This window comes from Ursus arctos, unplaced genomic scaffold, assembly GCF_023065955.2.
Source record: "Ursus arctos isolate Adak ecotype North America unplaced genomic scaffold, UrsArc2.0 scaffold_24, whole genome shotgun sequence".
Lineage (NCBI taxonomy): Eukaryota > Metazoa > Chordata > Mammalia > Carnivora > Ursidae > Ursus > Ursus arctos.
Window position 1 is genome coordinate 10,662,027 of NW_026622919.1, and position 27,378 is coordinate 10,689,404.

At 45.7% G+C, this 27,378-nt stretch overlaps 1 protein-coding gene across 5 annotated transcripts in view; it reads right to left on the reverse strand.

Moving 5' to 3' along the window:
• MAP2K6 (mitogen-activated protein kinase kinase 6) overlaps window positions 1–27,378 on the reverse strand; it is a 115,164-nt gene that overhangs the window by 43,681 nt on the left and 44,105 nt on the right. Inside the window, exon 1 of one of the 5 annotated variants that reach the window (XR_006411033.3) lies at window positions 6,153–6,558. The exons of 2 other annotated variants lie outside the window; for them this stretch is intronic. Coding sequence is in view for 1 of the 3 variants with exons in the window: in XM_044389102.3 (XP_044245037.2) it covers window positions 6,153–6,186 (34 nt within the window). In the remaining 2 variants the exon portion in view is untranslated. Of the gene's footprint in view, window positions 1–6,152; window positions 6,559–27,378 lie in introns of those variants that run through there. 2 more of the 5 variants (XM_044389103.3, XM_044389102.3) reach the window with 2 other exon arrangements.

Sequence of the window (27,378 nt, forward strand, 5' to 3'; positions counted from 1 at the left end):
GCTCAGGATTGTGTGATGGAACCCTGCGTCGGGCTCCGGGCTGGGAGTGGAATCTGCTTAAGATTCTCTCTCTTCCTCACCCCGTGCCCCTCCCCCTCTCTCAAGGGAGGAAAAAAAAAAAGAACAGACTGAGAAATGCCAGCGCAGGAATCTTGAGCAGTGGTCTCTTAAGGGCCCAGGATTTTCCTCAGCTAAGGAGATCCTGGGTCTCTTCATGCTTGGCAGGAAAAACCAATGCAGAGCCAGGTAGAATGCTGATGGTTCTACTTTTCTTTTCCTTCCCTCTATCTCATCACTAACGCACTGGGGCGCGTTACAGCACTGACACCAGCCCTGGGCAAGGCCTGGGAGAGAGATTCTCAAGGTGCAAAGAGACTTAAGACATCAAAGAATATAACCTCCTTGCAGGAAAATGACATCCAAAGACTTCAGTGATTGCTCAATATCATAGAGCCAGCGACCCAATCCGAATCCAAATCCGGGTCTCCACACCCACACTGGAGTTCATGCCCCTCTTCCACGATGGAAGGAGTTCAGGGATGACCAGAAAGAGGAGGGCAAGGGGAGCACGCGATTATGAGCTTTTAAAAAACCAGCTTACATCCGGTACTTTCACTCACGAGCTCCAGAGTCACTTTTCACCTGCTCCTCGAGATCCTCAACTGTAAACTGGGGAAACAATACTCATGTCTACCTCTCGGGGCTGGACAGGAGAGCCATGGGGTAGCACATATGAAAGAGCACAGACATACCTTACGTAGCTGTTAATTACAATCATTTAGAGAAGGAATCTGTAGTCTCATTAAAAAATAAGTCATTTAAGAAATTCATGCGCAGGGGGCGCCTGGGTGGCGCAGTCGTTAAGCGTCTGCCTTCGGCTCAGGGCGTGATCCCAGCATCCTGGGATCAAGCCCCACGTCAGGCTCCTCTGCTAAGAGCCTGCTTCTTCCTCTCCCACTCCCCCTGCTTGTGTTCCCTCTCTCGCTGGCTGTCTCTCTCTGTCAAATAAATAAATATAATCTTTAAAAAAAAAAAAAAGAAATTCATGCGCAGAACCGGTCAGATTATCTCAGTCCAAGATAACGTGTAATTGACTCTTTTCTTCTATCCCTTCAAAATCCAAAATCAGGATCAATTCTGCCAAGTTGTATAAAGCCAAGAAGAACTATGCTTGGCAGTGGCCGACGCAGAGAAAGCCTTTCAGGTCCACATTCACTGTCGCAGGGCTTCTCAGTGCTCTCCTCCTTTGGGCTCGTCTATGTGTTTTATAAGATTCAAAACTCACTATTTACTTTCCTCCACCCGGAGCTCAGATGTCTGCTTAGCACATGCTACCAAGTCAGTCAGTTACACGATACATAGAGTCCGTACAAATGGTAGATCATAGAGAGAGCCGTGCCATGTACCAGGAACAATGCTAAGGGCTGGATCTGATGGTGAAAATCCGAATAGATGTGTGGCCCAATTCCAACAATTCCTCTCCATGGGCCTCAGTCAAAGAGCTAGAAGATGCTATTTTAAATACCCTCATGAGGAATGCATGACAAATTCCACTTGTCCAGATGACTACATCTCTACTCCGACACAGGTGACAGGTAATTCAGATAATCCCAGCAGATGCGACCCTGTCGTCCTCTCCGTTAAAACAAAATAAAAATAAAGCATATTTTGCCTCTGAAAAAGGCTCCCCCCGTTGCCACGTAAGCAAACCAAAAGCAAAAGTTACTCCGAAATTCCTACACCCCTCTCTTCTTCAGTTCTAACTCAGCTCTTACAAGAGAGATGTCCAGAGAGAGAGCTATTTGTGGGGAAAACTGCCTTTGAAAATCAGAGCAATGAATTATTCTACCATAGCAACTGATGATTAGCAATCCATGATTATACTATAACTCCATAAATCAGTAAAACGTCTATGCAAAGAAAGAGTGAGAGAGAGAGAGAGAGAGAGGCCCTTGGCACGGAGACTAAAGGAACAAATGACCAAAATAAAAACAAAGTCTTCAAGGTGTGAGAAAGGAAGGCTCCTGCTTCTCTTCTGACGGCAACGAGAAAAATACTGGCCGGAGACACAGAACCTGGTTGAATGACACACTTAGAATACACCGTCTTCGGGGCGCCTGGGTGGCACAGCGGTTAAGCGTCTGCCTTCGGCTCAGGGCGTGATCCCGGCGTTATGGGATCAAGCCCCACATCAGGCTCCTCGGCTATGAGCCTGCTTCTTCCTCTCCCACTCCCCCTGCTTGTGTTCCCTCTCTCGCTGGCTGTCTCTATCTCTGTCAAATAAATAAAATCTTTAAAAAAAAAAAAAAAAGAATACACCGTCTTCATTTCAAGTGCATTGAATCAAAAATCGCAGACACATGCACCAAAATTCCATAATCCACTTACGTGCCCATCCCTGAAAGAGGAGCCCAGTAAGAGGCCAGGGGTGACTCTGATGAGGTTTTCCAGGCTGCAAGCAAGGCTCGCAGAAGAACACCACACACAGGGCATTCTTTGCTCCGCTCTGAAGACCACACTTCGGCAGAGAGAAGCAGCGCTGAATAGACTCCACCCTCCCAAGTGCGGGTTACAGCAAACCTCTCCGAGTCTATTGTTCCCAGCAAACCACAACTTCACAAAGAAACAAGGAAAGTGGGTCCATTTGGACCCCGAGGCGTGACGTTCATCGCTAACCAGACTTGGAAGAAAACACATCTATAAAGTAATTCTGGACAGTGCTGCCTTTTCCAGCCTCTCCATAAACGCCCCTTTCATGTCTTAAAAGAAAGAAAAACAATATGTGGTCAGTGTTCCAGCTGTGTTTATTTCAAAGCAATCTGTTCTCCCAGCAAGGCTGCCAACACCTGATGCTAACATTTAACACCACGTAAAAAAAAAAATAAAAAAATAAGCGGGGCAAGCAATGTAAATAACACAACCACGTGCCCAAGTATGTGAAATGGCCATTTCCCCTGAGAGTCTAAAGCAAACACAAAAAATATATCCGAACACAGGCTCCGTGTTGGGTCCCATGCTAGTAACAACCTTCTCAGAAGGCGAGAATTCCCGTGTGCTCCTACAGACCTCGACCAGCTCTGCTCTCGTGTGGGTACGCTCTGCGGAGGGAAAGCCTCGTTGGCCGGAGCGAGCATCTGCAGGGCTCCGTTACATCAGCCCCGCGCCCCACCCATGCTTGTTTCCTCTGAAAATGCAGCCCCACCACACACATATATTTGCAAAATTCATCTTAAACCAAAGCTGGGTCATTATAATCCTGGCTGGGAGCAAAATGGCCCCGGAAAATCAAAACCTTGCCAAGAGTTAGCAAACACGGCCCAGGCCGCAGAAATGTTCGCTAGCGTGGACCATACCAAAAATGATGGGGTACACAAGACCTCTTGCTCAGTACCCACGCAGACAGGCGATGTACAAAGAGCGTCTCTCATGTGCCTTATTACATAAAACAGAAGACGGCACTGCTGTGCCAACCCAAACAGCAAGAGAATCCCACAGGGTCAAGAAGGTGGCATCATGAGGATATGCTGACGCCTAACTATTGGTCAGCTTGGCCAAGAGCTTGGGAGGGGCATGATGATGAGGGTTTATGATTATTGACACAGCTTTACAAAAGGATGGCATTGCTTCCAGGGCCAAACGTATTTTCAAAATCTGTTTCTCAACGTGAATGGGATTTCCAGCCAAGTCACTGGCAACCTGGAGGCCTTGGCTGCCCTCTCCTTAATACTCGCATCTAGGCTGAAGTCCCAGGGGTAGCTGGCACCGAAATCAGGAGAGGAGTGTCATTAGACTTTATTAAATGGCGACGATCAGACGCAAAGCAACTCACGGAGCAGGGCCGAGGGAAGGGAGTGCAGGGAGGAAGCTGGCTTCGCCACAGCGATGGGACACAGATGCTCCCGTTCCCCCAAACCACTGGATCTCGCCCACCACTGAGACTCCAGCCAGCATGCCAACGTTCTGCAGAATTACATAAGATTTAGAGAAAGAAAGCTGACGAGCTCATGTTAAAATGTGCAGTCGTTTCGATTTCAAGGAGAGAGATGGATGTCCTGGGACCTTGCCTTTGTCTTTGTCTTGCCTCTGCCTCGAAGGCTCGAGCCCTCTTCTGGACAGGAACCCAAACTTCCATATCCGGCTCTTTAATCACACACCCTGTAGAACCCAACCAGACCTTCCAGAACACTCCTTATGGGTCATGGTCCACACCTCCGGCTTTCACATTCCAGCATCTCACACAGAAGAGCTCAGTGCACTTTACTGAGTCTCTGACATTTTAGTTTCAAATGTCCACTCTGTCTCTGTTGGTGGGGATGCAAACAGATGCAGCCACTCCGGGAGATGGTATGAAAGTTCCTCAAAACCCTAAAAATAGAACCACCCTACGATCCAGTAGTTTGCACTACGGGTATTTCCCTAAAGAATACAAAAACACCCATTCGAAAGGATACATGCACCCCTGTGTTTATCACAGCATTATTTACAATAGCCTAATTATGGAAGCAGCCCAAGCGTCTATCAACAGATAAAAGGATAAAGAAGATGTGGCTTACATATACACACAATGGAATATGATTCCCCCACACGAAAGAATGAAATCTTGCCCTTTGTAACAACGTGGAGGGAGCTAGAGAGTATAATGCTAAGTGAAGTAAGTCGGAGATTTCCCTCATTTGTGGAATGTGAGAAACAAGACAAATGAACAAAGGGGAAAAGAAGAGAGAGGCACAAACCAAGAAACAGACTCTTAACTAAGAACAAACTGATGGTCACCGCAAGGAAGGTGGGTCGGCGGACGGGAGAAATAGGTGATGGGGATGAAAGAGGGCACCTGTCGCGATGAGCTCCGGGTAATGTATAAAATTGTCGAATCACAGCACTGCACACTCGAAACTAATATGACACTGTACGTTAACTATACTGGAATTAAAACTTTAAAACTCAGTAAGTAAAAAAACTAATCACTTAAGCCATTTTTTAAAAAATGTCCAATCTGTGTCAAACGGATCTTCACAACCGCCCTCCATCTACATTCCTCATACCGTGTCTCATAATCCCACATGACTTTATGGTCCCCTTTCTGTGTTTACTTCTGCATTGATGATTTGTCTAGTATCTATCTTCCCAATGTAAGTTCCATTACGGCATCGATTCTGCTCAGTGCCTGCATGTCCTAAATAGTTGTTGACTGAATATTTGTTCTTTTCTCAACTGTTTTGAACATTCGTATTGAGCCCTTCAAAAAAAAGAAAAGAAAAGAAAAGAGAAACAGACTGGAGTAGAAATAGCACGAACTTAACCACCAATAGACCTCATTTTAAATCCCAGCTGTGGCCCTTATTAACACGGGGAGCTTGAAAACGTTTCTTAAACCCAGTTTCCGCACCTGCTGATGAGAGATGAGAAACTTGGGTCATTGAGAGGCTCATGTGGCATATGTGTGAAGACATCTAGCAGGGTCTCACATGTAACAGGTGCTCAATACATACTAGTTTCTTTTCTCCCTTCCATGTTTTGTGCTTCTATTTTTTAAAATAAGAGCTAAATAGAATGTTCCCTGTATGGGTAGCTTGTTTCTTCAGATGTCCTCCTCTGTTCTTCCTCTCTTATGTTATTTATGTTAAAATTACATTTTTCAAACATCTCATCAATTTGGAACCATATTCTCTTGCTTCTCACTGACCATGGGAACAATTTCGGCTTTCCAGACTCAAGATCTCTGGGAGGGAGGCCTCCGAATCCGTACCTTTCGTTATAAAGGGCTTTTTTTTTTTTTTTTCTAAAGCAGTTTTTAGTTCACAGCAAAATTGAAGGGAAGGTACAGAGATTTCACCTATTCCCCCGGCCCCCACACATGCATAGCCTCCCTATCAACATCCCCCCCCCCCGGAGTGGTGCACTGGTTACAACTGATGAATTTACGGATGCATCATGGTCACCCCAAAGCCCATAGTTTACAACGGGCTTCACTCCCGGTGTTGTACATTCTATGGGTTTGGACAAACGTATACTGGCATATATGACATATACAGACATCTGTGGGTATCATTATAGCCTCACACGGAGCATTTTCACTGTCCTAAACCCCTCTGTGCTCTGCCTATTCATCCCTCCCTCTCCTCAACCCTTAGCAACCACTCATAGCTTTTTACCGTCTCCATAGTTTTGCCTTTTCCCGAACGTCATATAATTGGAATCATACCAACTGGCTTCTTTCACTTAGTGATATTCCTTTAAGGTTCTTCCATGTCTTTTCACAGCTTAATAGCAAATTTCTTTTTAGCATTGAGTAATATTCCATGGTCTGAATGTGCCACAGTTCATTAATCCGTTCATCTCCTGACAGGCATCCTGTTGCTTCCAAGTTTTGGCAACTATGAATAAAGCTCCTATAAACATCTGTGTGCAGGCAAAGTAACGTGTCTCCCTTTTCACCACTTCTTTCTTTATGACGACAAGGTCACTTTCCGCCCAGTTCCTGGTGCTTCCTCCCCCATCACCAATCAGTTCTTTGTGGCCGGGAGGAAATTCCAAATGAGGCCCCCCCACTGGGCTATCTCTATCTTTGAGCCGAAACTGTTAATAATTCACCAAAGTAGACACTGCAAGGAGCAAAAAGGTCATCAAGCTACAGGTTCCGCTTTGAAAGGGTCATGGGATAAGAAAAACCAGTTCCTGTAATATCAGAGTATATGTAACACACACGACAAATACCACATCATGAACGCACAGGAGGTTCAAAGCAGAAGAGGGAAAAGAAAAAAAGAACGATCTCACAGGAGAAGTGGTATTTTAGGTGGTCCTTTGATCACTGGTAGAAGTTAAGGGTACATGAGGATTGATTGGACTCTTAGGTCTTCTTTTTCCCTATTTAAATGTTTCCATTATAATTTTTTTTTTAAATAATGGGTAGGATTTTGACCACCAGAAAATGGAAATACAACAGTGAGATTCCAAGCAGAGTAAGGATGAGCTCCCAGTGGTGGTGAGAAGGCACCGTCGTATATTCAAAGAAATTGTGAATTGTCTACTTTAGACAAAGTGAAGGATGGTGGTAGAAAGCCGAAAGCATAGGTTAGAGCCAAAGGCTGAAGGACCGAAACTTTAAATTTTTAAATAACTTCATAATAATCTTTATAATTTCATATTTAAGAAGAGGAGTCTTCTGTGCTGTTCCGTTGAGGAGATCATGAGGAGGTCATGTCTGCACTTCAAAAAAAATCATGTAACGAGATGAATCTAATATCTGCAAAATATTCTGAAAGTGTGGACACACACACACACACACACACACACATACACACACACCCATACATACACACCTTGGCGTTTCAAGCTTCCAGGTGTTTGCTCATGTTTTCCCTGGAACTCTGTTATCACCTGTCTCTACTGGTCAACTGTAACACTCAGCTCAAGCACGTTCTCCTCCAGGAAGCCTTCCATAAAAACACACAGAATAAATGTTCCCCATCTGTGTGATCGCAGTAGTCTGGACATATCTTTAATGGCTCCCTTCCTCAACTGATTGACTGAACCCATCTGCTCCCCCATGCCTTCCGCTGGACTGTGACCTCTTCAAAGCCATCCCCCATGTCACATCCATGCACCGGGCAAGCTCTACACCCAAGAAGTTAAGAGGCAGCGACCACAGCCATCTGACTGGTACATAGGCTGCTTAAACTTCATGGAAACAAAACCCGGAGGCTCTGGGAATTTACTGGATTAGAGGTGCAGAAGATCAGAAGATAAGCAGTAATAGTAATAGTAGTGGTGGTCACAGCAATCGCAGTAGTAATTTGGCTTTTCCTCACCTACATGAAATTAAGTGAAAGAGGAAAGTCAGGCCAATTGGGGTGGGCGGTGGGGAGAAGGCAGATAAGGAGTTCCAGTGCAGACATGTGAAATACAAGATGTGGGGGCACCTGTGACAGAGTTCAGGCAGAGGAACGGAGCTAAAGGTAGAGGTGGGGGAGGAGGAAATACGCAGATCTGGGGGCGACAGAGAGTTGAATGAGAGGCAGGGAAACAAAAAGAGCAAGAGAAGGGAAGGCAGTCAAGGCAAGAACATTTTGACGGAATGAGACCTGAATGAACAATCAGCGAAACACACAAGGAATTGCTGGACGTGTCCAAGAGAAATCAGCCGGTGTGTTCCATCAACTCACCCTGAAATGGTCCTACTTTCAAGAATGAAAACACTCTGCGGACGACGCTTACAGCCTCATGGGTTCGAAGCTCTTTTTCTTTTTTTTTTTAGACCGCGTGGAGCTGAACTCTGTTTTGTCATGTTAACAATTTGATGCTGACTAAGTGTTCTTGAAAGAACCTAAAAGCAAATCACAGCCGGTGCCCTTTACTTGTGGTCTGGGCCCAGAGTGAAGGTAGGAGGCGGGCAGTGGTTAGGTGGGGAATCCCCGCTGTCTGCCTCATCTTCCTCATTTCTGTGCTGCTTCATTCACGAGTCTTTATCGAAAGGAAATGTAGTCATATGGGTGTTAAATAAAATACCACTTTATAATATGGCAACAGGTTGCTAAGAAATTTAGCGACGTGTTTGATCTTTTCAAAATGGTGGACTAAATTTTAGTTTAGATTTAAAATTAGCACTCCTATTTTAGAGATAAATACTGAAATGTCTCCAAATGAAATAATAGGATGGTAGGGTTTGTTCAAAAGAATATGGTGGAGGGGACTTGGGGGGGTGGAGATATAGATGAAATTAGATTAGCCGTGAGTTGGTAATTGTCAAAGTTGAGTGATGGATACATGGTGGCTCATTGTACCGTGCACCTTTGAATATGTTTGAAATTTTCCAAAATATAAAGATTTTTTAAATAGCTACTGAATTGCAGAAAACTCTCTTTTAATACTTAGAGAGACAGTGAGTAAGAAGGTTTAATTTTTATTTTTATGGTTTTTGGAGAAGTGGATTAACTTCCCCCCTGGTCCAAGGTCACACTTTTAAGAGCCCTGCAATCACCTCCCTTCTAGCCAAGGAAAACTACAGAGGAGTAACTCTGATTCAACCAAGTTGCATGAAGACTAAGACATGCAAAGAAATACACAGGCAGAGTTCTTCATCTCTATAACTCTTCTTAGTGTTACCAATGTAGAATCCATCCTGCCTCTCTCCCCATGTCACCCCATTTCTCCTGTTGAGCTGCATTCTACCATGATGCCATTGACCCATGAGGTAAGGTACACCTTAAAAAGAGGCCTCGGAAATTCATCTCTGTAAGGATGTGTTTCATTACCTTACATAATGCCCTTTTTATAAAGACTCTTAGGGAAAAAATGGGTGTCCTCAGTAATTAGAAGAGTTGGCTCCTCCTGTATAACTGATCAGTCTTTGTCTGTGGATGATGTGAATGTTTTTCTCTGTTTCCTTCCTTGGGTTGATGGCTAAAAAGCTTAGGGCCAAACTGGGACTCATATTCATATTCATGTCCAAGTAAGTATTTTTTGTTTGTGGCTTTACTAACACTTTTTTATGGAACATCTTAAATACATGAGAAAGTAAACAAGACGGTTATAATCAATCCACATGAACCCATTCCCCAGCCTCAACAAATATCAACCTATGGCCAGTTCTGTTTCATCTATAGCCACCCCATCTCCCAGACATCAAATCATTTCATCCATAAATATTTCATCATATATCTCCAAAAGAAATGGACTATTTTTTAGAAAAAGATTTTATTTATTTATTTGAGAGAGAGAGAGAGAGCATGAGTAGGAGGACGGGAAACAGCAGAGGGAGAGAGAGAGAATCTCAAGTAGACTCCATGCTGAGTCCAGAGCCTGACGTGGGGCTCGATCCCACGACCCTGAGATCATGACCTGAGCTGAAACCAAGAGTTCTTCATCTCTATAACTCTTCTCAGTTAGACACTCAACTAACTGAGACACCAAGCCTCTGAAATTGACTATTTAAAAAAAAAATCATAACCACAACAGCATTATTACATGTAAACAAATACGTAACTTCTTAATATCTACTCAGTGTTCAAAATTCTAATGGGCTCATAAATATCTCAAACATTTTTAAATTGTAAGGTGTCTGAATCGGGATCAAAATTAGGTCTATGTTTTATGATTGCTTGATACAGTTTCCTGTATCTCTCTTTATCTATGAGCTCTCTCTCCATTTCTTACTGTGCGCCCCTCCCTCTGCATGAAATTGTTCTGTCGAAGAAATCTGGTCATTTATTCTATGAAGTTTCCCACTGGATTCTGCCAATTGTATCCCCTATTGGTACACACACTCCTCTGTGAGTTAGAGCTTGATCAGATTCCAACCTGACTTCTTTGCTTGGCAAGACTCCCTCACAGGTGGTCTCATTTACTTTTTATCCATGTTAAATTGCTGCATTATATGCTCCTCATGAACCATCTTCAACTCCTGATGGAAAACGGAAGAAATAAATAACCCCTCAACAACACCTGGTATTCAACAAAAATTTTCATCTTTGTCAATTTGATAAGTAAACAAGAGTACTTTACTGTTTTTAATCACATTTTTAAAATATTTAATAAAGCTGAGTATTTATATATGTCTACTGATACCTGTATTTTTCTATGAACTGCCTGTTCAAAATAGTTGCTCATTTTTATACTGTTGTTGCTGTTATTATTATTATTATTATTATTATTATTTCTCTTATTTGTAAGAGAAAACATGACCCCTTCAGTAGTTTGTGTTGCAACATACATACACACACACACACACACACACACACACACACACACTTGGTGTTATTTCCCTTTTGGATTACACAAAATTAAAAAATTTTTACATTCCTTTATGGCCTCTGTATTTTTATAAAGCAGGAACATCGTTTCCTCTTCCCTAAATGGCTAGATAGTTGTCCCAATACCACCTGTTAATCTGTCCATTTGTTCCTCCATTAATTTGATACACCTTTTTTTTTTTTTTAAAGAGTGAGAGCATGCACAAGGGCAAGGAAGGACAGAGGAAGGGAGAGAGAAAGAATTCCAAGCAGGCTCCACACCCAGCACGGAGCCAGACATGGGAATTGACCCCAGGACCCTGAGATCAGGACCTGAGCCGAAATCAAGAGTCAGACACTTCACCAACTGAGCCAGCCAGGTTCCGCATACACCTTTTTACTGTGTATACCTCTTATATAAGTTCACTGGTTTTCCATATCAAAAAATAATTAAGTATGACAGCTACTGCAGACATCTTCACTTGCTCCTGACTTTAAGAAAACTCTTTCAGGGGGCGCCTGGGTGGCACAGCGGTTAAGCGTCTGCCTTCGGCTCAGAGCGTGATCCCGGCGTTCTGGGATCGAGCCCCACATCAGGCTCCTCTGCTAGGAGCCTGCTTCTTCCTCTCCCACTCCCCCTGCTTGTGTTCCCTCTCTCACTGGCTGTCTCTGTCAAATAAATAAAAATAAAATCTTAAAAAAAAAAAAAAAAAACTCTTTCAGGGGCTCCCGGCCAGCTCAGTCAGTGGAGCATGTGACTCTTGATCCCACACTGGGCATGAAGCGTTCTTAAAATAAAATTTTAAAAATTTATAAAACAAGAAAAAGAAAACTTTCTAGGCTTCCACCTTAAAAGAATTATGCTGGGTTTAGATTCAGTTTGGGAGAAGAAGTATATAACTATTCGCATTTAATGAGTGAAGTAGGCTAATAATGGCTCCCAAGATGTGCCCACATCCTAATCCTTGGCACCTGTGACTGTTACCACAGTAACATTTTGTAGATGTGATTAAATTAAGGATCTCGAGATAAGGAGATTATCCTGGATTATCCAGCTGGGCCCTACATGCCATCAGAAGTGCCCTTAGGACAAAGATGAAAGGGGAGGTTAGACTCACCCAGAGAATGTGCAGGCAGAGCCTGGAGTAGGGGAACCACAGTCTGAGGGGTGCCAAGGAATGTGACAGCTCCCCGAAGCTACATGAGGCAAGGAAAGGATCATCTCGCAGAGTCGCTGGAGGGGGCCTGGCCTGCCCACACCTTGATTTCAGACTTTGGCCTTCAGAAGGGTGACAGAATAGATTTCTATTGTTTTAAGCAACCAAGTTTGCACTAATCGTTACAGCAGCAACAAGAAACTAATACAGTGAATTATTAGAAATGGACACGGAGGGGCACCTGTGTGGTTCAGTCGATTGGGCGTCGGATTCGTTTCGGCTCAGGTCCTGATCTCGGCTCAGGTCCTACTCTCAGGGTCCTAGGATTGAGCCCCACATCGGGCTCTGCGCTTAGCATGAAGTCGGCTTAAGATTCTCTCTCCTTTCCCTCTGCTCCCCCTTCTTATACTCATTCTCTCTCTCTCTCACATAAGATTTTTTTAAAAAAGAAAGAAATGGATACTGAATTTTATCAAATTATCTCTCAAAATGTATCCAGTGTCTCTCCCACCATACCCACGCTACCGCACTCCCGACCAAACATATTTCTCACTTTTCCCTTTTTCCTTTCTTTTATCCCTTCATTTTCACTCCCTTCATTTCCTTCTCAGCTGCATCTGCTACTGACCTTCCCAAGCATCCTGTGATCCTACAATGCCACTGGTGATAGAAACACCTAGAAGGTCTTAACTTGACGAGAAAAGGGGCAAAACAAGCAACATTGAGAAACTGCAAACTAGAAGAAATGGGTATGGGTAGATGGGGCCGTCTGTCTCCTCGGTGGCTGCCTTTCACTAGAACAAAGAAGATGTAGATACCGACTTCCTTCCAGTTCTTTCTAACTCAATGACATCTCAGAGGAAGACTAAGACATGCAGCTCTTTCCCCAGGCCTGTGGCACATTCTGGAATCCCTTATGTCCCCTGCCAACAAGAAACAAGACGGTAAAGAAAGCATGGGCAAAGCATTATCAAAAAACTATGGCAGGATGCTTCACCTTGACACTCCAGTCCTCCAGCCTGGAAAAGTTCAGTATAGGGGCGCCTGGGTGGCACAGCGGTTAAGCGTCTGCCTTCGGCTCAGGGCGTGATCCCGGCGTTATGGGATCGAGCCCCACATCAGGCTCCTCCGCTGTGAGCCTGCTTCTTCCTCTCCCACTCCCCCTGCTTGTGTTCCCTCTCTCGCTGGCTGTCTCTATCTCTGTCAAATAAATAAATAAAATCTTAAAAAAAAAAAAAAAAGTTCAGTATAACCCTCTGCACCACGGCCGTTTCTGCAATATCTAATCACCTTTCCAGGGAGGCTGGATGGTCCTGAGAGTCATGTTTTGCGAACCACAGCCTGGCAAAGACTGGGGTGGGCTCTGCCTTTTGGTCTCCCTGTACTCTCGTGGCTTTGTGCATCTCCCACTGGGGACACTCCAGGTGAGAGGTTCATAACAGTCAACTAAAAAACAAAGACCAAGAGCTTTGAGAAAACCACAACACTTAAATGTGATTTTCTGAGAAAAGAATGCTAATTTACAAAAGCAAACAACTTAAGTTCAAAGCAGAGTTTTTTTTATGCAAATCTACTCATACTTCAATCCTAAATATTTCAGATCTTGAGGACCCTGAAGGGAAAATTCCACAGTTCTATAGAAAGACTTAGGCCCTCCCGTTTTTTTTACTCCTGGATAAACCATTGTCACCGTAATTAACAAGTATTGCTTCAGGCCCTGCTGTAAGTCAGGCTGTCAAAGTTCTCTAGTCTTGGGTAATAAGCCTAGAAATTGTTCCAGGCAGTCACCTTGAAACATGTAAATCAGTTAATCTCCAAGACTCAGCACCCAAAAAAAAGTATATAAATTCCTCACTGCACCAGGGGAACATTCTACCTACCTATGTTATCAGAAATGTGAGTCAAACGTGTAAATTAAATATGCTCTGTGGGGGCACCTGGGTGGCTCAGTGGGCTGAGTGTCTGCCTTCGGCCCAGGTCATGATCTCAGGGTCCTAGCATCCGGCCCCGCATCCTGCTTCCTGCTCAGTGGGGAATCTGCTTCTCTCTCTCTCTCTCTCTCCTTCTCCCTCTGCCCTTCCCCCTGCTTGTACTCATGCACTCTCTCTCTCAAATAAATAAAATCTTTAAAAAGAAAAATAAATGAATGAATACGCTCTGTGATGTCTCATACACACTGTTACCTATGCAAATTCCCTAAGCTGGCTTTAATGGCTTACCAAAACGATGACGAGATAATTTTAAATGATCCCTGGATACACTAATTTTATAAAACTTTAACTCAGAGATTCTTACTGGATTGACTTCAACTGAATACTATTGATGGCAATTCTCACAAGCCTTTATTATTGGAAAGCAGCGAGAAGGACTGGGGGAGGGGCCCGTCCCACCAAGTTATATAGGGTTGGTTGGAAAACAACTCCACATGACCCTGTAAAAAGGAGGGTGAACGGGCAGGGTCCAAGCACGGCACTCATTAGCTGTAAAACCTTGAGAAGGGATTCATCCAAACCTCAACATTAAGACGGGAGTATCAGTATTGACCTTGGCGGAAACACGAGCGAAGCAATGTATACAGCGTCTGTGGATAAAAACGTGTTGGATAAACAGACGCTGGAAATTGCCAGGTCAAGCTACGCTGCTGTTTTTGGCAGGTGCTTCCTTATTAACAAGTACCTGCTCGTGAGAATAATAAAAGCAATGAATACTTATTGAGAAGTTATTACACGCAAGGCATGGGGCTCCGCTTCGCACATAAACTCTTAATGTAATGATCAGGACAGCTGCGTGGGCTAAATATTACTTCCTCCATTTCAAGGCCCCTGTCCAGATACATGGAGCTTTACAGACGTGAGCAGTCAGCTTTCCCATGTAATATGACAGTATTCAGTCCTTCGATTGCAGTTACTTCTCATCAGAGGTCTATTCCCACTAGCTCGTAGCGGGATTACTGCTGACCCGTGTCCAGGCTACATATAAAATCTGGGACCCAGAAGTAAAAGGTCTGGGTTAAATCCTCCGTGCAGCCTTTCTACTCCTGTGCCCCAAGATAACAAACGCAGGTTATAAAGCTGTTTACTGGGAATTACTGTGACATGACCTAAGATCTATCAGGAGATAAAACTCAGCTGAAAAGCTATATCACCATGAACTTTGTCCAGGATATTTCACTGAACCTTTCCGGACTTTCGTTCCCCTGATTCTGAGATGGAAAACATTCCATCGATAAAACTAGCTGATTTTCTCCTTAAATCATATCTGGAGGAGCACGCCACCAGTTTCATCCATGATGTCATCAAGTTTTCTACTGTGTGACAGCTCTGTGGTATGTTTGTAAACTAGCTCCCCCTTCCCTAAGGGGCTTCTGATAAAACTGATAAGCTTATCTCCTCCCTGACATAAATTACTCCAGCAGGAGGGTAATGGTCAAGTGACTGTTTGAAACTGGTCGCTATGGCTCCTGTTTGCAAAATGCTGTCTTGGAGACACATGGCCTGTGCGGTGACACTCCCCTCTCAATACAAAAAAAAAATGGGGGTGTGCTCTTTTAGTCCATTAATGGATTCCTCGATTGGCTCATCCTGATGGTAATCTCAGCCTGATGTTTCTCCCACTTTACCGGAAGACTCACCAGTCCTGGGCTGGACTAAACACTCAAGGTCACTGAGACCCTTAAATCTGACTAAATGCCAGAAGCCTTAACACTCAAAATAAAATAAACGCACAAAACTGAATACATCCCAACGACTATCTTGGGGGCATTTTCTGTGAAGGAAGAACTCCCGGGGCGCCTGGGTGGCTCAGATGGTTAAGTGCCTGCCTTTGGCTCAGGTCATGATCTCAGGGTCCTGGGATCGAGCCCCATGTTGGGCTCCCAATTCAGTGGGGAGTCTGCTTCTCCTTCTTCCTCTGCCCCTCACCCCACTTGTGCTGTTTCTCTCTCTCAAATGAATAAACAAAATCTTAAAAAACAACAACAACAACAACAACAACAACTACTCCTGGCTTACTTACTAAGGTAAGGATCATACTTTTTCTCCAGAAAACTGCCCCTTCCTCCAGTGCCTAACAAATAAACCAACCAGCTAACGAGGGCTTACACCAAAGCACATTCTCACTGCATCTGGCCAGATGTACCCAGAATTAGAGCCCACTTGGGACCATTGGGTGTCCAGCAAAATGCCTGGGAAAATCATTCGGAAAATCCGCTTCCCACCTTGCTGAAACCTCATCTCTCTCTCCCATCCCTAACTGCTCTAGGTACGAGACACCCTAGACTTCATGCTAGCACAGGCTCCCAACTTTGTAACCTCAATCTCTCCATCAAAAGGACACATCAGTGAAAACAGGAAAATACACAGAAATTGCAAAAAAAGTTAACTGTGGGGAAGAAGAAAAAAACAACACATAGAATGTTGAGGAAGAAATAAGGATCCAAAGAAAGTGTCGGAGTTTGGGGGTTTTGTGCGTTTGTTACCACTTTCTAAATAGGATGGGAAATGCGAGCAGCTGTCTAGCTGAGAAAAGAAGCCAATGGGGAAAGCGACAAAGAGGCCAGAGAAGTACACGGAAATGGTGGGGCCAACCTCCCGACGGACAGTGTGGGATCAATGGCACCGTGGAGAAGGCTGGAGGGTCTCTCTTTAGGACAAGAAGGAGGAAGGGCATAAAAAGTGACAACAAAGAGAAAATTCAATGCAAAGGGAAGTTGAGAGAGGCAGTCCGTATTGACGTAAAACAGGGTGTTCTGCCAAGATTTCCCATGGGGTCCTCGGAAGCACGGAGCCAAGAAACATTAGAAACAGCCAGAATAGGTCAGCAAAGGAGTTCCTGTAGTTTCAAATGAAACTTTACCACATACGCTTGCAGTATATAAGCTCCTGAGGAAGTAGCTAATGAGAAACATAAGGGAAAATTCCAAAAGGCAACTCAACTATGTCAAGGTAAAGTAGGTGTGATCTAAAACTTCCTTCTTTCCTCTAAGAACCTCCTCCATTCCAGAGCTGCTCAGCATAAAACGTGGAAACACACGAGTCAGAAGTGGTTCTCAGCTCTAGAACTATCCATGAGTCTCAAAGGTCACGCATGTGAGGATGGGATGCATTTCATTCTTCTAGAAAATTCCAGGAGTTTGCTACCAAAGAGCTTGAATGCTTCATCTCCAGAGTTGCAAAGCCCAAGGTCCAAAAATCTGATCCATGACATTACCTTTGCCCTCCAGATTTCATTACAACAGCTTTATTGAGATAGAATTCACACCCACAATTCGCCTATTCTGATTGTAAAATTCAATGGTTTTGAGCATACTCAGAGTTGTGCAACCATTGCCACCAGCAATTTCATAACATTTTCGTCACCCACAAAAGAAACATCATACCCATTAGCCACCCCGGCTTCTTTTCCTCTAATATCATCCCTCCCTCCGGTCCCAGGCAATCACCAGCCTAAACTCAGTCCCTGTACATTTTCCTACTCTTGACACTTCGTATAAATGGCATCATACAAGACGTTGCGTCCTCCTGTGCGAAAGACTCTGTTCTCTGAAGTTAAAGGCATTACGACTTCTCCCAATTGTCTCAATATCCAAGAGCTGTGGGGCCAAAAGCTTTGCTCTCTGAAAAGCTGAAACTAGGACCGTTCCAGGGGGTAAGGCTGTGCAATGAGTCCTGTTCTCCCTGTGTGCCAAGTTGCAAACAGGTTGGGGCTGGTGGGAAGAACGGAATGTCCCATGACAGAGAGGAGGGGCGCAGAGGGGGCAGGCAACAGGACAAGCTGCCACGGTGTTTCACGTGCTGGGGAACGAAAGTGAAAGAGCATGAAAGAGCAGACAGGAGAAAGGCAAACTCCTGGGAAATGACACAAAGTGCTTCAGAGCACTGCGCTTTCCAGAACACAAGCCCCGTGAATGGCTGGACGATCTTTGAAAACCTACGTGTTTCTTCAATTTTATAAACAAGTAGGAAAACATGCAACCTGGGAATATCAGGTTAACTCTCCAAATCCTCCTGTTTCGGGGGAAAAGCAAACAGCCAAGCGTGTGTGGACAGCCGAAAGGATATTATAGAAAGTAAGAGCGCATTCCCTGGGCTGAGCTCCCCAAATAAATACTACCACGGTCGGTCAAAACCTGTTACATCAAGCTCCAAGGAACTGTTCAGATTCTAGGGTGGCACTGAAATTCTGTGATATTTAAGACTTCCTGGGAAAAGTAGGCCATTCACTGGGGCTCAGCCCTTTTTTTGCATATACAATAAATCGCAAGGGCTGCGGTATCAGCTCTCTCTCCATACGGAATGCAACGTGCTCTGGGTATTCCGGCCGAGGCCGTCATCCCTGGCAACACCAGGCTTCCCTCGGAGTATTTACATGACCACAGTATTTTCCAGTGAACTAAACACTTTCACAAGCACAAGCTGAAACACAGCCTCCTCTGACCTTGGGAGAAAAATGCAGGCACGTGCATTCAACATGTATCTCAGCTCAAAACCCTTCCCCTCGTCTTGATACGCAGAGCTTAAGAAAACTCCCCTCTGGGGCGCCTGGGGGGCTCAGTCTGTTAAATGTCTGCCTTCGGGTCAGGTCGTGATCCCCAGGTCCTAGGATCAAGCCCTGCCTCGGGCTCCCTGCTCCGTGGAGAACCTGCTTCTCCCTCTGCCTCCCTCTCCCCCCCATCGTGCTCTCTCGCGCTCTCTCTCTCTATCGCTATCTCAGATAAATAAATAAATAATCTTAAAAAAAAAAAAAAAAGAAAGCAAGAAGACTCCCCTCTGTGGTGGCTGGGTAGCAGGCAGACTGATATCTCCCAGCTGGTGCCCCAATAACAGGGGCGAACGTCTGACCCAAGGGGCCACCAGAGGCTGATGATGCCACCAAAAGGGGGACTGAAGAGATAGACACACAGTGCTTTCATGCATTCATCCTCTCCCCAAATATTTACTCAGTACCTACTACGCAACAGCACTGAGCTTGCCCTGAAAGTAAGACCCTGATTAGAGCTAGCCCCCGGCTCCGGGGCTTCCCCACCCTCCTCCAGTCTGTCTCTTCTGGAATGATGAAGCTACACAGCGATATTCCCCCAGGCTGCGGGAAGGACGGGACCATGGTTACTTCCAAAGTGGCCTCCGTGCGCTTGGGTGGTAGGGACAGGAGAAAGTCAGGTGGCCCCTGCGCTTAATTCCCAATCTTTTTTTTTTTAAGATTTTATTTATTTATGTATTTATTTATTTGTCAGAGAGAGAGCACAAACAGGGGGAGCAGCAGGCAGAGGGAGGGGGAGAAGCAGACTCCCCGCTGTGCAGGGAGCCCAATTTGGGACTCGCTCCCAGGACCCTGGGATCAAGACCTGAGCTGAAGGCAGACGCCTTAACGGGCTGAGCCACCCAGGCATCCCTAATTCCCAGTCTTTGGGTGAGTTTGTCTATGCCTCCTTCCTAACTGCCAGCCAAGTATAATTCAAATTACTCAAGTCGGCATTCAAGAGCTTACCCTAGTTGTACTATCTACCACTTCTACCTCTAAGAAGTACCTAAGAGGCAGCCAAACAGAGGTGCCTGGGGGGCTCAGTAGGCTACCCATCTGCCTTCGGCTCAGGTCCTGATCCTAGGCTCCTGGGATCGAGTCCCACACTGGGCTCCCTGCTCAGCGGGGAGCCTGCTTCTGCCTCTCTTGCTCCTCCGGCTCTCACTCTCTCTCTCTGGCAAATAAATAAATAAAATCTTAAAAAAAAGAGAGAGAGAGAGCCGAACAGAAGTTCTTTCTTTCCCTGAACACACCTAACCCTGGTCTTGACCCCGTCTCTGGCCATGCTGCTCCTGCCCCCTGAGCCGTGCACACGCAGTCCTCTGCCTCTTAAGAGCTCTTCTGCCTGCATCTTGGTCCTACAACTTCTTCCTAGATACTCATCCCTCACCTCCCATGTCCCTACCCTCCACCCATAAGACTAGAAAGTTATCGTGCATCTACTGGTCTGGACAGTCAGCGGGGTAGGTCACTAACATTTATTCCAGGCTCAAAGCAAGGAATTCAGCAGATACTCATCCTCCGCCACCCCTTCCGAATGCAAAACGAGTTGTTATCCTCGTTGTGCGATGAGATACTGAACTTTGGGATGGTCAGAGAAATACTCCCAGTATCCCAGCTGGATAAGAGTGGAGTAAGACGGGTTGTGCTCAAATCCTGAATTGTCCTCACTCGACCATTTGGAGTGCAGTGTGTGCCGGGGACAACTCTTGTACACCACTCCCCTTCCTGATCTGGCTTTCCAGAACAGCCCAGGTTCTGGCCAGCTTCCGAACGGCCGTAACCGGACAGTGCCCCACCTCCAGCTGCACCCGATTTCCTCTTCCATCTTCGGATTCCTACTCTAAGAGTGCTCTCTCTGGATGATGGAATCTGCTGGGCTTGCTGACACGCAGAACCTGGGGTCAGAGCCTTTGGGGCCACAGTGATGAGTGAACCGTGATGACCAGGAAAGGGCACACAGATCGGAGATACATTTCATGAGGCTCTTAGAAGATCCGAGGCGATAAGACCTCAGGTGCCCCAAGCGGTGACTGCTGCACTGACTTTCCCTCTCTCCCCATCTCATCTACCTCGTCCGTCCCACTTCCTGAGATCGCACGGACAAGTGTCTTGCACCCAAGCCTCTATTCTGAGCTCTGCATTCAGAGCCGATGGCAGAAATGTGAGCCAGAGCCGAGGAAGGCTCGGCAGTAGTGTAGGCCTTGGTACTATCTGCCCGGCCTCTCCGGCCGCACGAATCAGAGACCCAGTGGTGCTTGAAGTACCCTTGGAAGAATGCACGTCTCACCTGTGGATGTCAGCTAGCTTCCTCTTCTCAGTTGCTCCAGTGCCGGCACGATGCACCCAGGATGGCCTGGCTCATGCGGCGGGGATGGAGGCCGTGCCTGAGCCCTGCAGTCCGGGCTTCCTCTTGCCGAGGACCTAGCCCTTGCTACTGCTAAATGTCCAGCCGATCGGTAGCAGAGACAGATGCCAATCCCTACAGAGCCTTCAAGGATAGCAGCCAGCCCTTTGGTGGAAGGTCAATTCTAACAGACCGCTTCCACCATGGAGGACAGGAGGAGCTGGCAATTCGAGTTTCCTGGAACTCATGCCTACCTACTCCAAATGCTGGTTTGCCCTCTCTGCAGGCACATTCTCCAAGGGCCTAAGAACGCCTCGAGTACCCGCACGGTGACCCACACAACGTTGTTGCAGACCGAGGCACTGATTTATGTCACAGCAGGGGCAGCAATGAGTGGATGGCCAAGGAATCCACTAGTTTGATCACGAACCTCATTGTTCAAAAGCCGCCAGCTTAACTGAAATGTGAAATGTTACAGACCGGGGCGAGAGTTAGTGAGGGCGCCGGCGTAACACCCACCTGCTCTTCCAGTATCGCCTTGACCCGTGCCCCGTCGTCAAATGCCTGCAAGGAGGACTGTTCCCTTTCAGAGCAGGCAGCGCTGTTGAGATCTGAGTACGAGGTGTGTTCACTGCTGCTTGAGTATCCTTTCTTCTGGGCCCTCTGACCAGTCCGAGGTGGAAAACAGATGCAGGTATGTACACGCAGACACCCAGACATTGAAAATACACACCTGTGCACATCTGCACGTGAGCCTACATAAGCTCATCCCGGTGCATATTTTAGAAATCATGAATTCATACGGAGAGGGCCAATTCCATTCACCCCTCAGGGTTCTTTTTGCTTTCTCTCATTTGCTTAGTCCAATAACTCATCTGAAAGAGTGTCAAGATAGTTCTCTCTATACTACTGTATGTTTTTCATTTTAAGAGGGATCAAATTTTGGGATGCCTGGGTGGCTCAGTCCATTAAGTGGCTGCCTTCGGCTCAGGTCGTGATCCCAGGGTGCTGGGATCAAGTCCCACATCAGGCTCATTGCTCAGCAAGCAGCCTGCCTCTCCTTCTGCCTGCCACTCCCCCTGCTGGTGCGCGCGCTCTCTCTCTCTCTCTCTTTCTCTCTGACAAATAAATAAATAAAATCTTAAAAAAAAAAAAAAGTGATCAAATTTTGACACAAAGCTCCCAGCATAATGACACTCCTGCCAGCACAGTCTCACACTCATGCCAGAACAGATCTCAGGCAAAGGACATGGGCGCACCATGATTGGCTTAGACCAATCATCCTCCCCACCCCCTCCATTCCTGGGGCTGGGGTCAGGGTCTCCCCTCAAGTCCACGGTCACATGGAGGAGGGTGAGATACCTAAAGAATACAGGGTTTCTGGTTGGCAGAAGGAAGGGGGCAGTGGAATGTGGATATTCGGGAGGAAACCAGCTGTACCTGCCATATTAATCCATGACCCATACAGGCAATCGGGCGACCTAATCCTCTGAAATTACGCAAAATGTCTTTGTGCAAACACATGCATGGTTCTCCAGAGAGACGATCCTCCGCCATCATCACTTCTCGGACGGCTCAGGCACCCAAGAGAAGTTTAGAACCACTTCATTTTAAACTGGCACAGTCCTTCACCTTAAATTCACAGAGCACGAGCGGTCTCTAGGAACTTAGACCCTAATTCAGAAAATGCCAGGGTTTCCCCAATCTCATTTATTACATTCCTGCTACTAGGGCAGAAATCAGGAAAACCACATGGCCTTTGTCAAAACACAAATGTTTGTCTCAATTTGAGTCCTCCTTGAGCCTGTTCTTAGAAACCGACTTCAGGCTTCCAGAACAATTAAGGAGCACTAAATCTTCTTCGAATTAGACATGCTATCTTTAAACTCTCATTCTTCTAAAGGAAACGGGGACCAAGCGGGAGTCTCCGAAGACATAAAGGGAACAGAAGGGCAAGCTGTCATAAAAAGAAGAAAATCCATGGTTTAGGAAAAGCCAAAGAGCAAATGTCAAGGCAGCTGGTCAGGGTCAACCTGCCGTCAGGATTTTATCCCACTGGCCCCAAATGCAGCGTTCGGAGTCCAAGAAGTGTTACCACCATCTGGGACAGCTGTGGTCATAGAAAGAGCTCCCCAGTCCAGAGCTGTAATCCTCCAGGGTTCCCTCAACAGTTGCATTGATCTGTCTGAAAAGGCTGAATAGAAAGGAACCTCCTGCAGCCCCCGCAGGATAGGGAGGCGGAGGGAGCATTAAAAAGCCTGTGCCCTTGGGCGTGGCTCTTAAATCTTTGCCAGGCAGACAACTGCTGTGCGGAGACGAAATCACGGAATCCAGATTGGACGGAGCTGCCTCGGCGACAGGGTGACCCTATAAAATAATCATCCCAAATGGGACACTTTGGAGAATGAAAGGGGACACTGTTAATGAATAAAGCAAGGCAAGAGGTGTGAAGAGGGACAGAAAGCCCGCTCTGCCGGTACTCGTAACGCTCTGCTCGGCTCTCCCCTCTCTCCCTCCTGCATGTGCCCTCGCTGTGCTCAGCATCACAGAGAATGAAAATGAAATTTAAAAAAATAGGGTAGGGACACCTGGGTGGCTCTGTCGGTCAAGCATCTGCCTTCAGCTCAGGTCCTGTCCCAGGGTCCTGGGATCGTGTCCCACATTGGGCTCCCTGCTCAGCGGGGAGCCTGCTTCTCCCTCTGTCCCTTCCCCTTTTTGGGCTCTCTCTCTTTCTCTCTCAAATAAATACAATCTTTTAAAAAATAAAAAAAAAATAAAATAGCATATTAAAGCACACCATCACACACCACACCATGTTGTCCTGGCCCATAAGTACCCTCTCTCTCCGTTCTAAGGCTACTCCGTCTGGAAAACAACCATCTTGGTAACCCGAAAACCAAACTTCACTGACGTTCACGCTGAGCTAAGGCATTAGGACCATTTGCAGGCTTTGGTTTTTCAATCTTTGATTCAGGATATGTCCAAGTGACTCACTGGACTATTTTGGTCTTGGGAATGAAGCTGCCTTCAGAAAATCTTGCTGCAATCACACATACCAGGGTAGACGGGAGGCTCTCCTAACAGAGGCTGGAACACCTGCCTAACGCTGGGGAACCAAACAGATCTGATCAGGTCCTCACTGCAAACCTCTGGAGCTCTGAGCATAGTTTTACACTTTAAATCATCTCCAAATATTCTCCAGGATCAATAAGCCTGTACGTTCATTGACCTTCATTTTCTAGTTCTCGTGACTTAAAAAAAAAAAAAAAAAATTCAAATCTGGACTCCCTGATTTCTTGCTCTGTCACTGGCCGACATAAAAAATAAAAAGAAATTTAAAAAGATTTCTTACCTCCGATGATTAAAGAATAATAAGTTATTCGTTAAAAGAGCTACCATAGATTTTCTAAGTTCAAAAGTACAAAATATTTATTAGAAAAATTAGAAAATAAGGAAAGGGATGAAAAAGAAAACTGAAATTACCCAAATTCCACCACCCAGGCTACACTGCTGTTAATATTTTGGGGCATTACTTTGTGGTCATTTTTGTACACAGATCGACCTGTAAGTATATACTTACATAGATATAGCATTTTCTCATAAAATTAAGACCACACGGTATGTGCGATTTTTAGCATTGTTCCCATCCCTGGGCATTTCATTGTGAATATTTTCTGCAGACATTAATCGTATTTTGGTAAATCTTTCCTCAGTTTCCAAATACTCCATTTGAAGCACTACAAATACTGGTCGCAAAGATGTGTATTTACTCGTGATTGTGAAGTGACTGACTGCATAGCTAGCGTGCCTTAGACGCACATGTGAAACGTGTCTGGCTCATTAAAAAGAACAAGTTGACGAATGATACGCTAAGTCACCCGGTTTCAGGGAACTCGAAATCAATCCACTTAGAACACCACCGGCCTCCGGCATGGAGAAGGAGCTTAAAATCACAGGTGCATCAGAATACTTGTCTCGAAAGGCTGTCCGAAGAACAGGACACGCTCTAGAAAGGAAGATCTGCCAGATACTGAAGCTTCCAGAGAAAGCTCTCATTTTAAAATCCTACAAAATCATGCACATGTTTGTGTCCTTTCTACAGGCTTTGTGCTGTGCCCGGTAACGGTGGTGCAAAAGTGACTGAGGCCATAATCTTTTTCCGGAGGACTTCAAAGCCTACAGGGTGATACGGAGTCAAAGCTGGTACTTGGAAGACGTGGCCCGCTGGGATTGGGCTGTGGAGAGCGGGCAAAACAGTCAAAACAGGTCCCCAAGAAGTATAATAATGGATCACATACACTAAATAGATTGATTTTTCCAACCTGCTCTGATATTATTTGATATACGTTTGCTAGATTTACCTCGTATGATGCTATTAAGTTCAACAAACATGTATTGAGTTATTTATTTATTTACTTATTTGAGAGAGAGAGAGAACACAAGCTGCAGCAGGGGCAGAGGAAGAGGGAGACGTAGACTCCCCCTCTGAGCAGGGAGCGAACGTGGGGCTCGATCCCAGGACCCTGGGATCCTGACCTGAGCTGAAGTCAGATGACACTTAACTGACTGAGCCACCCAGGCGCCCCTTATTGAGCTTGTCATACGTGCAGGCACTGCGCGAGGTGCTATGGATACAAAGATGAAAGAGACACGCCTCTGTCCTCCACAAACTCATACTGTAGTACAGATCACAGATGTGCAACAAATAATTATAGCAGGAGTAATAGTAGCATAGGCCGGGAGCTCTGAGAGCCACTCAACAGCTAACCAGCCTGGGGGAGGGTGTGTCTCGAGGCTGCTTCCCGGAGCCCTGGCGGTGGGAGTGGCAGGGGCTAAGGTAAAGTTGGAAGACACAAGGCCTTCCAGGAAAGGAAATGAGCAAACAAGAAGTCAAAAGCAGAGAGGGGGGGTGTGTCCAGAGGGTTCGAAGGAAGGGGCGAGGCTACAGTGTAAAATCCTAAACAAAGTGCCAGGAAATGAAGACAGAGGGGAGCGGGGAGAGCCAGTGAAGGGTCGAAAGCACCCAACTGCGATGGTCAGAGTTCTACCATGATAATCCTGCTTCCGCTTCACTGAGGAAATGGAAGGTATGAGATGGGACCTCGTCTCTCGTCCCAGTGTCATAGAGCTTCCCCTTCTCCTTTCTATACAAAGGTAGGCACGTCCCTCCCATCGAAGACCAACTCCTCCACTGGGCTCTGGATCCACCCTAGGAAGGATTCCAGGGCTTCAGGTACCGTCTCTCTGATGATACACCCCAGTATCCCCAGCACGCTATTCCTGCCTGGTTTATTCCTATCAGTGAACAGCTATGCTCTTATATCTGCTCTAAAAAGTGCCTCCCTCCATTCCACATCCCCTCCAGTCATAATTCCAGTTCTCTAAAGAGTTGTCCACATACTGTGTTGTTTCTACTTCCTCACTTCTCTTTCATTGCTCAACCCACCATGATACGGCTCTCTTCCGCCATCATGCCCCAAAAAAGCTCTGTCAAGGACACCAACCATCTCTGTGGATACTTTTCTCATTTTACTACAACCTCTATAGTCAGCAGAATAATGCCACCCTCCAAAGATGTCCATGTCCTCATCTCCAGAACTTGTGAATATGAACACAGCTGAAGGAACTTTGCAGGCTGTGTTTCAGGCTAAAGAGAAATATGATATGGCAAGATTACTTTGACTGTTTAGGTGAGCCCGATCTAATCCCAGGAATCCTTAACGGTGGAAGAAGAAAACAGAAGAGTCAAAACTTCCTCATCTCAATAGATGACCCCTTTCATCCAGTTGTTCAAACCACCCATTCTGAATCTCCTCCTGTTCTCATGTCCCTATGTCTAACCCAAGAGGAGATCCTATTGATTTTACTTCCAAAAGTTATTCCAAATCTGCCCACATTTCTCCATCTCCCTTGCTAATACCTTAGTCTACACCACCATCATCTCTTACCCAGACTTCTGCAACAGCCGCCTACCTTATCTCCACACTTCGTCTTTCGTCCTCCTTGGACATCAACCATGCCGCACAAGGCAAGAGTAGAAGTGAAATGTAAATCGGAAAAACTCTACTTGTGCTTAGAATTTTTCAGGAGTTTCGCATTGAACTTGGGGTAAAATGCACTCTTGCTGCAGCCTTCGAGGGCCTATGTGATGCGATTCCCACCCATTTCTCTGCTCTTATCTCAAATTGCTCTCCTTTGATGGTTTCGTGCATTCACCATTCTCTTCTAAGTTTTTGTTCTTTGATCCCACCAAGCTCTTGCACATCTCAGTGTCTTTGCACAAACTCTCTTTCCCGTCTTGAACATTTACTTTCCCACTAGAACTATTTCCATTCTAGTTCCTTCCATCCTTTTTTATCTCAGCTTAAATGTCATCATCGAGGACAGCCTTGCTTGTCTACACCATGCAAAGCCCGGCCACCCTGTTATCCTCTATCTCAAATGCTCGTTGTTTTCCTTTGTGATATAATACAGTCCATACACATGTTAGTTTGGATATTTGTCTGGGTACATGGCTTTACTGCTCTTCAGCACTAGAAAACAAGCTCTGTGCGAGCAAAAACAGTGATGAGTTCACTCTTTTAGCCTCAGCCCTGAAAAGAGAGTGATTGGCCTGTAAATGGTT